Source organism: Chaetura pelagica, unplaced genomic scaffold, assembly GCF_000747805.2.
Source record: "Chaetura pelagica isolate M959 unplaced genomic scaffold, ChaPel_1.0 scaffold235, whole genome shotgun sequence".
In the NCBI taxonomy this organism is placed as follows: Eukaryota; Metazoa; Chordata; class Aves; order Apodiformes; family Apodidae; genus Chaetura; species Chaetura pelagica.
In genome coordinates, this window is record NW_009953215.1 from 1849066 (window position 1) to 1859325 (window position 10260).

Genomic DNA, 10260 nt, shown 5'->3' on the forward strand with positions numbered 1-10260 from the left:
GGAAACAGGGAGAGCCTACATGACAAAGCCTTAATGTTTTGTCAGCTCTTCTTCAGCGAATCTACACACTAATCAAAACCTATTTAAACTACAAAGTACTCATTAATGCTTAAGTAACCTTTCTTTTGCTCTTGTCCACAAAAGTTCACTTAATGTAACTCTTGAAAAGAGAGCCTACTTCTGGTCTGCTTTACTGAGTAAATAATTCCATGCTTTCCAGATATAGTCTGAAAATATATTTATTTGCTAACATACTTATTTAATCAACAGCAGTTAACTTAGTTCACATTCAAGGATCATTTTTCCTTACCTGTTGGATTAGGCCAGAATCTGACGTAAGGGTCTTGATGTTCACAGATGCAATTTCCAACGTAACTTGATCTGTTAGGTATTCCTCATCTAAGACAAAGACTATGAAATACTGGTATTCTACCCAAATACAAATTTAAATAGTAAGACTATAAAACATAAATTATAGATATCTAGCACACAAAATGTAACTCCTTATCATGCTCAGTCACTGGGAAATGATGGATTAAAAGCCAAAAATACCAAATTAGCAGACACTGGAACAATCATGTAGAACATGACTGTGTGAAGAAAAAGAATCCTTGCTGAGATCAGATATTAGTGTAGCAGATGTTTTTTAAACAAAGACCATACTATTTTTGAAGCAAGAGTCATGTTCTTTCAGAAAACAGATCAGAGAGCATTAACTGGATTTATAAATGAAAGTAGGCCAAAGACAACTGTCACAAGTCAATATAATCTTTTTTGCTTTTCTTTTCTCAACACACAATGGTAATTACTGAAATATGTACTACACAAATATTTCCCTTTTATTCTGCCCCTTTGTGAATTAGGCTCATCCTACTTATGTCTATTACATAAGAGGTTTCTGAAACTCTGAAATAATCTGTTTCAAAATGTGTTTACTACCTGCCCTGGGAGTCCACTGAAAAGCACAGCACAAACTCTATTTACCTTTCAAGTTCCACTGCAGCCCTAAAACTGGGGTTGCAAAGGGATGTATAAGCCCTTTGTGGACCTTGTGCAAACAGACACATTTCACTCTGCACAATTAATAATGTCTTCATCAGCAAACGACCTGCAGAATTCCCCTGGGTCAGATGCTGACCAAGCACCTTAGAAGACATTACCATTCCACTCATTTTACACACAAGAACTCTCCATGGTGGTGACTACATTTATAGTGCTGGTACATATCCATTTGTTGTTTGTTTAGTGGCAAGATCTCTTTAAAGAACATCATCATCTTTACAAATCATGAGATAACAGAAAGAAGATACATTTCCTTCGCTCAGTCAAGAAGTTGATCTGAAACAAATAATTCATCCTTATGCTTAAAAGAAAAACCTAAAATAATTCTTTTCCTCTTTCTCTGCTAGTGTAAGACTGCTGAAACTTAAAGCCAAATAATATTCCACCCCCAGCAGGGTAAATGTTTACTAAGGATCATATGTATTATTTATAACTGTAGGTCCAGAGATAACAAGAAAATAAAATCCAGAAAGACCTGGATGAAAATACAGAGTACAGACATCAAAATTCCACCTTAATTGTGTGGAAATGTGTAAAATTTGTTCTACATTTGAGTGGAGGTAGAATTATTATCAAAACTTGATGGAAAAAACATTGTTTGTAAAAAGTTCCCTCAACTCAGATTTAATTCATAATGGGCAGAGAGGGCTAACAATTTTAATAAGTCATGGCCCAAAAATAGTCTATTCATTAACTGACCTACACAACCAACATAATCCCAATAATCCCAACCATCCCCGGCCAATATACTGTCTATTCAAACAGTGTACCTGAAGCAAAGATAATTTTGTGTTACACAGAACCAAACCTGCAAATCTACAACACCTTTTAGCTCACAGATTCATATTTCTAGGTCTGTATTTTTATGCAAATAGTTTTAGAACTGGAATTATGTCCAGTTCTAAGATAGAAAAAAATAAGCTGTCTGTTTTGTTAGTATGGCAAATGCCATTTTCATATAATCATTTTGGGTGGAAAAGACCTTTAAGATTATGAAGTCCACCACTAAACCATGTCCCTAAGTACCACACCTACACGTTTTAAATACCTACAGGGATGGTGATTTGACCACTACTCGGGGCAGCCTGATCAAGTGCCTGAGAAACCTTTCAGTGAAGACATTTTTCCTAATATCCAATCTAAACCTAATCTACTCTTAAGAAAAGTCACTCTTGGGGGAAAAAAAAAACAAACAGGAAAATGCACAGAATATTTAGAGGTATTTATATAACTTTCTACTCCAAAGGGGAAATAATGTCAAGCTATAAAAGTGCTTAGGTCTTTTTACACTTAGCAAGACGAAGCAAAAAAATTAGTAATAAACCACATTTATTTCCTTTCCAGAGAAAGTGATGACACTACCTCTCAACTTCCTCTCAGCTTTCCTTTTGAAATGAAATGCATTTAAAACATGTAATCTCAGATTTCAAACAACTTTGACAAATCTGAAATTTAGGAATTTATCTAATTAATTTTGAGGGGGACCTGATATGACAGGTGAAATAAAAAGCAGGACATGGAAAAGAATGTTGCAGAGAAATTGCCTTAGAAACAATTTTGAAGGAAAAAAAAAAAACACCTGGCTGCAAATAGAGGAGTTTATGATTTCAAATCAGCTTTAATCTCATGTTCTCCTTCTGTACTGAGCAGCACTTCTGAGAAAATGCTGATTTCCTCTGGATGGTTTCCTCAAGACTCCCAAATAGTCTCTAACCTTTCTTTAACCCCAGTGGTAGCTAGCCAGGCTAGGAGCAAGGGGAGTTCAATTTGCAGTGTTAAACCCTATAACCTGGCCCAAAGGCACCAGGGGTGAAAATTATAATGAAAATACCTTTAAATTGTTGTAACCCAGTATTTGAGTTGCATGTTACAGAAATGACTACATATTACTCTATATTGCTTTATATTACTCTTTATTACTATAGCAGTGAGGAGAGGCAGGAACTTGTGCAGACTGGATCTAAAATATGTTCCGAAGTAGATGGCATTAATACCTGCTCAAAGTAAAAGATGGCATGAAGAGGTAATTGATTATAGGGCTGAGAATACAGAGGCAAGAGACTCGGAAGGTATTTCTGGATTATATTTCTGACAACCTGAAGACACTGGTAATCTCTTCAAAGCCACCTTCTAACAGTATCATGTCTCTACCATCTGTTCTCTGAACACTGTTTTTTGATGCCATCACTGTGTTTTCCTTCTAGATTGAGAACCAAGATCTTCTGATGATAGTTTTAGACTGAATTGTAGATCAAAACTAAAATTTCAAAGGAATTTTCAAAAGTTATATATATACACCAAACTAACCTTAAAAATACAGAAGAGGACACTACATTTAAAACATAACCATCTAGGAAAAAGTATTTCAATCTGTTGGATAACACCAATGGTTTTATTACACATAACAACATAGATCTAGAATACCTGAACAGACAGAATTAACAATGCTTACCTTTAGGTACCCCTGTGTCTTGGACAGGATATTTTTCAGTCTGTCACAACAAGGCAAGAGACACAGATAGTTGTTATTTTGAGTGTAATTATGCTGGAGAAAGAGTATATAAAATTGCATAATTATAGCTGTATCTCTTAAACTGCTACTAGTTAATCTGTCTACAATAAAATATATTAACACGCTTCTTACATGGGAATTGAATTGCTACTAACACTACTGATTACCACATGCAAAAGATCATTGTTTTGCTGCAGTATTTTTAAAGGTACTCCTTTTTAGTCAAAAAGCAGAGACTGGGAAAAAAAAATATCTAAGTAGCACGATAATCTAGAAAAGGTAATGCATACCAGGAGGAACAGAATTACTTCAACAGCTCTTTTAGCAGGTAACAAGCTTTTACTGAAACGTTACTAAATACTAAAATATTCTTCCCTTCTGCTCTAAAATTGTTAGCCAATTAAGATACAATAGAAAACTATTATTACTGAGTTTAAGGGAATAGCTGCTGGTTTCCAGGCACGTTATAACTTACTATTATACCTGAAATCTACCTTCTTCCCTATGACCCCTACCCTTATGTAAAAGTAGGTGTGGCTTTTAATAGAAGCTTGTAACCAAGGAAATAAAATGAAGACATCTTAATTTAAGGGAGTGGAGGGGATAAACAAACTTTGATTTGTCTTAGACATAACAACTTTCCTCACCTTTTAAAAAAACTCCCCATAGCAAAACACAGCATCTTACTTATTCAGTCCACAAAACCAATCACAAAGTCTGTATCTTTTATTAAAACCTGCTTACATAAATGCATGTACACACACTGCAATAATGGATGCCCATGAAAGATTAACATTTAAAGTGCTAGTGAATTAATGACTGGAGAAACAAATGCAACCTTTTAGTTGAAATGGAAAGAAAATACCAAAGCAAAGCAATAGCTTGCTCACCTGCCATCTACAGAATAAATCAATTAATTTCAATCTGTTTACATAATCACAGTAGACAACATTTTTTTTCTGGGTGACATGGCACAATAACTTTTCCCCAGAGCAAACAATCCACAGCAATGTTAGAAAGAAAGACTCTTGAAAGACTGGCAGCATTTTGTACTTTTTTTAACCTGATACACTCCTTGTCTCACTTTAAGACTGGCATGTTTAATATCCTAAGACATGGAAACTTGCCACAAATGGTGTTACCCTGCTGACCAGCAAGCACTAGAGTGCATTGTTTGTCCTCCCTAAGTTCACCCCATCCCTGCTGTAAGGCACTGTGGTTTGTCTTAGTCTTCCATGATTTTAACTCATCAGACAAAATAGGTATAGGGAGGAATAAGCACAACTGAAATTTTAAGCTTTAGGCGGGTTTTCTTATCCCTCCACCCTGTATAGACAGGAAAAGGTCAGCACTAATCTTCCTAGGGTTTAATTGCTTGGGTTTTTTTTTAGTTTAAAAAAATAGTGATGTCACAGCCTCTAGCGGCTATACCATTGACAGATCAGCTGACAACACCCAATTCAGCTTAAGTACTTATTGGTATTTTTATTCACACTTTAATTGCAGTGGGTAGTAAATTAAAAGTTGTTTATACAATCATATGGATAAGCAAACCCTACACAGTTTGAATTAGCATTCTGAAATGTTTTTACCTCACTCTGCACTGCGTAACTGTGGAGAGCTATAATGATTTTAACTGCTTTAGACCAGAAACACTTATGTTGAATTTAAGTTCACTCTTAATCCTCCACTGGTTCTTTTGCTGCATGATCTGCTGGGAAAACAAACAAATGAAAAAAACTTTATCACTGCATAATCCTCACAATATTTCTGCCTGGCAATTAATATTTTGCTTCTTTGCCTGACCAAGACAAAGCACAACTATGAAGCCATTCCATGTCAAATTACACTTCCACAAGTAAACACTACAAACAAGAAAATACCAGAGCTACTAGTATATAGATGAGAAGCTATACACAACAAGGAAATCCAACTCCACGCTAACAAAAGGTAGACTTAAATTTCTAAATTATTTTTAGTTTAAAAAAAATAATTATCACAGCAATAAAGAGTAAAATCCAGCAAATCTGCTAAAAGGGAAGTTTTGTTCTCCAAGTGACAGCACTTCCAATTTTTTCCTCAAAGCATTCATTCAAACAGTAAACATACCCACTACAACAAAAATTAGTACTTTAATAAACAGCAGATTGAGTACAAAACCTAATGAAAAATAAATACTTGAGGTAAACATCAATTATGGCAAATCACATCCTCGCTTGTATCAGAAATAGTGTGGCCAGCAGGACTAGGGAAGTGCTTGTCCCCCTGTACTCAACACTGGTGAGGGCTGCACCTCAAGTACTGTGTTCAGTTTTGGGCCTCTCACTACAAGGACACGGAGCTGCTGGAGTGAGTCCAGAGAAGGGCAATGAAGCTGGTGAAGGGTCTGGAGTACAAGTCTTACAAGGAGTGTCTGAGGGAACTGGGGTTGTTCAGCATGGAGAAAAGGAGGCTGATGGGAGAGACCTTATCCCTGAAAGGAGGTTTTAGTAAGGAGGGGGTTGGTCTCTTCTCCCAGGTAACAAGTAATAGGACAAGAGGAAATGGGGCTCAAGTTGCTTCAGGGGAGGTTTAAATTGGATATTAGAAAAAAATGTATTCACTGAAAGAGTAATTAAACACTGGAATAGGCTGCCCTGGGAGGTAGCTGAATCACCATCCCTGGAAGTGTTTAAAAGACGTTTAGATGTGCTGCTTAGGAATATGGTTCAGCACTGGACTCAGTAGAATTAGATTAATCATTGGTAGAGGTAGGTTATGTTATGTTTGGACTCGATGATCTAAAAGGTCTTCTCCAACCAGGACAATTCTGTGATTCTATTTGTATAGAATACAATCATAAACTTCAATTATATTAACATCAAAAGGATACAAAAAAAATCATCTTCAAAGTACCTGCAGGTGACTCATTTAATGTCAACCCCTCTGCATCAATTGTTACATGGACAAATAATAGGGAAATCCTGACAAAAAGTGCTCAGAGAACCTGAAAAAAATCTCATACAGAAGTCAGGATTTAAAAACCCACTTCTTTAATTTAACCATTTTCCTTGAAGAATCTCTTCTGTTGGTAAGTATAAAAAACTTCCAAAAATAAAAGATTTTTAATTATTTAGTAGGTTTTTCACTCTTGTCACTCTCATTTTAAAAGTCCTTATTCTTACTACAAGTACATATTAAATGTTTTCAGCCACAAAGAGCTGACTGGAATCAGTATTTAGTGATTACATTCTCCCAAATATAGAATTTGGTGCATTTAGAACAGTCCCCGAAATTAATTGCAAAAGGCACACTGTAAACATTGAGTGCCATTGAGCACAGAAGTTACACAGACACTATTCTAAACCAACTCAAATGTAGTATAATTGTTTATTTTGGGACCTACTCCTACAAATCTACTGAATACAATGTAACAACAAGCTAAAGCATAAGACAAAGCAAGACAGTACAATAAACTGGCTTGCAGTTAGAAAGATGGCAGCAGTGGGCAGAAGCAGCTCCAGGGATCTGGGACGGAGCTGTTCTCCCTCCTGCTTCTGTGATGCAGCCCCACCAGCAGCAGTTCCTGGGTGTCCAGTGCAGCACCCAGCCCCTCTCTGCAATGCCAGGTAGAGCCTTTCTCAGCGCTACGGCCCACAGGAGAACCACACACATTTTCCAGGCAGGTGTCACATGATCAGAAGGGCTGGATCTACAAGGCGGGAGCATGGCCTACGTAAAAGGACTCAAGGAGCGTCCAAAAAAGGCAGAGGTCTATGAAACTTCAGATAGGCATGATCACACTGCAGTAGAAAGTCTGGGAAGACATATGCATAAGAGGAAAAAAAACAAACAACAAACAAACTAACCCCCCAGATTCTTGTCACATGCTGTTTTTGGTAAATACGAAATCTCTGCTCCAGAAATATGGTATTAACAGAATGTTCTGGATAAAGCCTTCCCTGATGGCAAGGGCCAGCATAAATCACTATAGGATTCCCAACTCAAACGCAGAGAGGTTGAGAGTCAGACAGGGATATGAAAAAAATACAATAAGCAGGTGTAAACCACTGCATGAGGGCAGGGCCAAAAATGAAGGATCCAAGTGGGAATTTCAGTGGAGCTTCAAAGGGAGCTGGGGCAAAAAGAGAAGTCCATCCTATAAAGGAAAACTGAAAAAGAAGGAGCACTGGGAGCCAAAAAAAGGCTTAAAGGAAGAGGGTCAGCCCAGGCATCCCTAATCTCACTGTTTCTCCACTATCAGCAAAGATCCAACAAACCCAGAGGCAAAGTACACAATTTATCAGTTTACTCTGGAGTCCTTACAACTCCTGAGTATGGATTTTTGGATGCATTTAAAAAAAATAAATTAAAAACCAACCAAACAAAACCCCAACAGCATCCACACACAAAAAAACCACCCACAACTTTCTTTTGCCTTTGTAATATAAGAAGAACCTTGAGAGAGATGAAAGCAGACCCCACAAAAGGTCCATGCCCTGGTGAACCTTGATGGCTACTGTAGCTTTGGTAAGGACTTCACCTATCTTCCATTAGGTACTTGTGACACTGGTAATTTATTTTCCACAATCCAAAAGGAAGGACTGAAAAAATGGGAGAAGCTCCAAGAATACAGGCATTTGAAAAAAGGGCTTGACAGACCTCAGCATATCTCTGCAAGAGGTGATGGGGTACAGGTTGGTACCTCTAATTGACTCCTGCTTTTGACGTCTCACACAGATACACTGTGAATCTGTGGCTCTGCATCTTTCTTACTCAGTATCCACCCTGAAAAATATTTTTAAACTGCATTTCTTCCCTTGGTTCAATTTCTTCCTTTTTTCCAGCTCTTCAGCAATTTCCATGTTTTTTAGGTTGCTGAGTACTGCCAAGTCCAAACATTTTCTCTAAGTGGCATGTATGCACATGAATATTTGTACCTGAGAATAAAGGCTCCATATACTGGTTGTGGATGATTCACCATGGTCTTGTTGAGCACTGATACTAAGCAGATAGTTTGAAAACCACTGACTTAAATATTTAATTGTGAATTAGGCAATTAAAATGTCATGTCTCCTCTCTCGTTACCACAGCATGCTGCAGCTCATGTCATACAGCTTGATGCAGGTGCACAAAACAGCAGGGAGGAAAGCCTTCTGTTTTTCTAAAATGTAAAACCTCCAGGTTTGCATGTTGAAAGGCCAACAGGAAATGTAGGTCTCATCTGACTGACTACTCAATGCACCATCTGACTGCAGTTACTTTGATAGACAGGTCGATAACAACATTACCTGGGACCCCTCAAAAAATCATTGTCACCACTGGCCTACACTTACATCCTCACACTTCTGCCAGGAACCACACACAAGTTGACTGAGATTAACATAAATCAGCATGTGCAAATTGACTCAGACAGACATAATTTAGGTTCCAAGGCTGCTCCCAAGGCTCCTTTCTGCCACTCAGCACCTGCACACTGACTGCTCAGCAGCTGCCATGGCTCTTCTGCCTCAGCCTGTCCAGTACCATCAGCCTGCAACAGGAACAGCAGACTTATATCATCCTCCTTTTCTCTCTGTTCAGTACAGCTGCTCTAACAGGGGTGCACTGCTCTGCACTTACCAGTGAGAACAGTTTGTCAATTTTGCATATATGTGTATGTATATATATGTATGCACATACGCATTTAAACTTTTAATTCTACATCTGCTCTTCATCCTTGCATTGGAAGGAAGTCTGAAGGTCAGTTTTGGAGACGTCAACATTTTGACCTTCAAGCAGGAGGGGGTTCACAGCGCACCATGTGGCCAAGACAGCCCCTCTGTCACAGTCTGTTCCCCGCAGCACAGCCTTGACACCACCGGTAGTGAGTGAAGCACGCAAGGTTTCCTGTAGTGATGCAGTTCAATCAATCACACAGAATCATCCCGGTTGCGAAGGACCTTGAAGACCATCAAGTCCAGCCATAACCTAAATCCACCAACCATAACCTCATCTACCCGTTCAGTGCTTAAATCATGCTTAAACCGTACACACAGAAGACCTGTTTCATGTCAAGGCAGGGCATACACCTTAACAGCACAAATTCATAAAATTCAAACAAAGTGATCACTCTAACACTTATGTTGTTCATATAGACGAACACATGAATTAAAATTCAAATCAACAACGATACTTTGACTAGAGGCACATGAATTTCAGATTTGGAGGAGGAAAGGCAGCAAGTTATATTAGAATATTCAGTTCTCTGAAAAAGTCCATCAGCAGTTGTGCACTTTTTTTACCGCTGACTACTCAAAACGTTGCCACTGTCTGAACAGGCAGGCAGGAAGATACCGTGATGGCTGGCACACCTGCGATGAGGTATTCAAAAGTCATTCGCACCATTAGCCATGTAAGTTTAAGAGTCGTAAACACCCGGAGCCTGGGACTGACTGCATGAAAATGCCCTTTTAATGTGCTGCTCGGAAGTACAAGCTGACTTGAGCGCTTAACGCTGGAGCAGGCTTGACAAGACAAGTTGCACTAGATCACATAGGCAGAGCACATGATAAATTATCACCACGCTTAATTAGCCCGTGCGGAGGGGGGGGAAGGGAGCAACTAACAAACGCTTCTCACCTCGGGGGGCTGGCTCCTCACCTGCCCCCAGAGCGGCGGCCGCAGGTCCCCGCCGTCCGCGGGGCGGCAAGCGGGGCCAGGACCCC

General features: G+C 38.7%; 1 protein-coding gene across 1 annotated transcript in view; it reads right to left on the reverse strand.

The window, feature by feature from the left end:
• The window catches only part of EDARADD (EDAR-associated death domain), a 15721-nt gene extending 5790 nt beyond the window's left edge, over positions 1 to 9931 (reverse strand). Inside the window, exons 1-3 of the mRNA XM_009997598.1 lie at positions 9890 to 9931; positions 3515 to 3554; positions 311 to 399 (exon numbers count right to left, since the gene is read on the reverse strand). Of these exons, the coding sequence (XP_009995900.1) occupies positions 311 to 399; positions 3515 to 3554; positions 9890 to 9931 (171 nt within the window). The remainder of the gene's footprint in view (positions 1 to 310; positions 400 to 3514; positions 3555 to 9889) is intronic.
• Between the last annotated feature and the right edge of the window lie 329 nt (positions 9932 to 10260).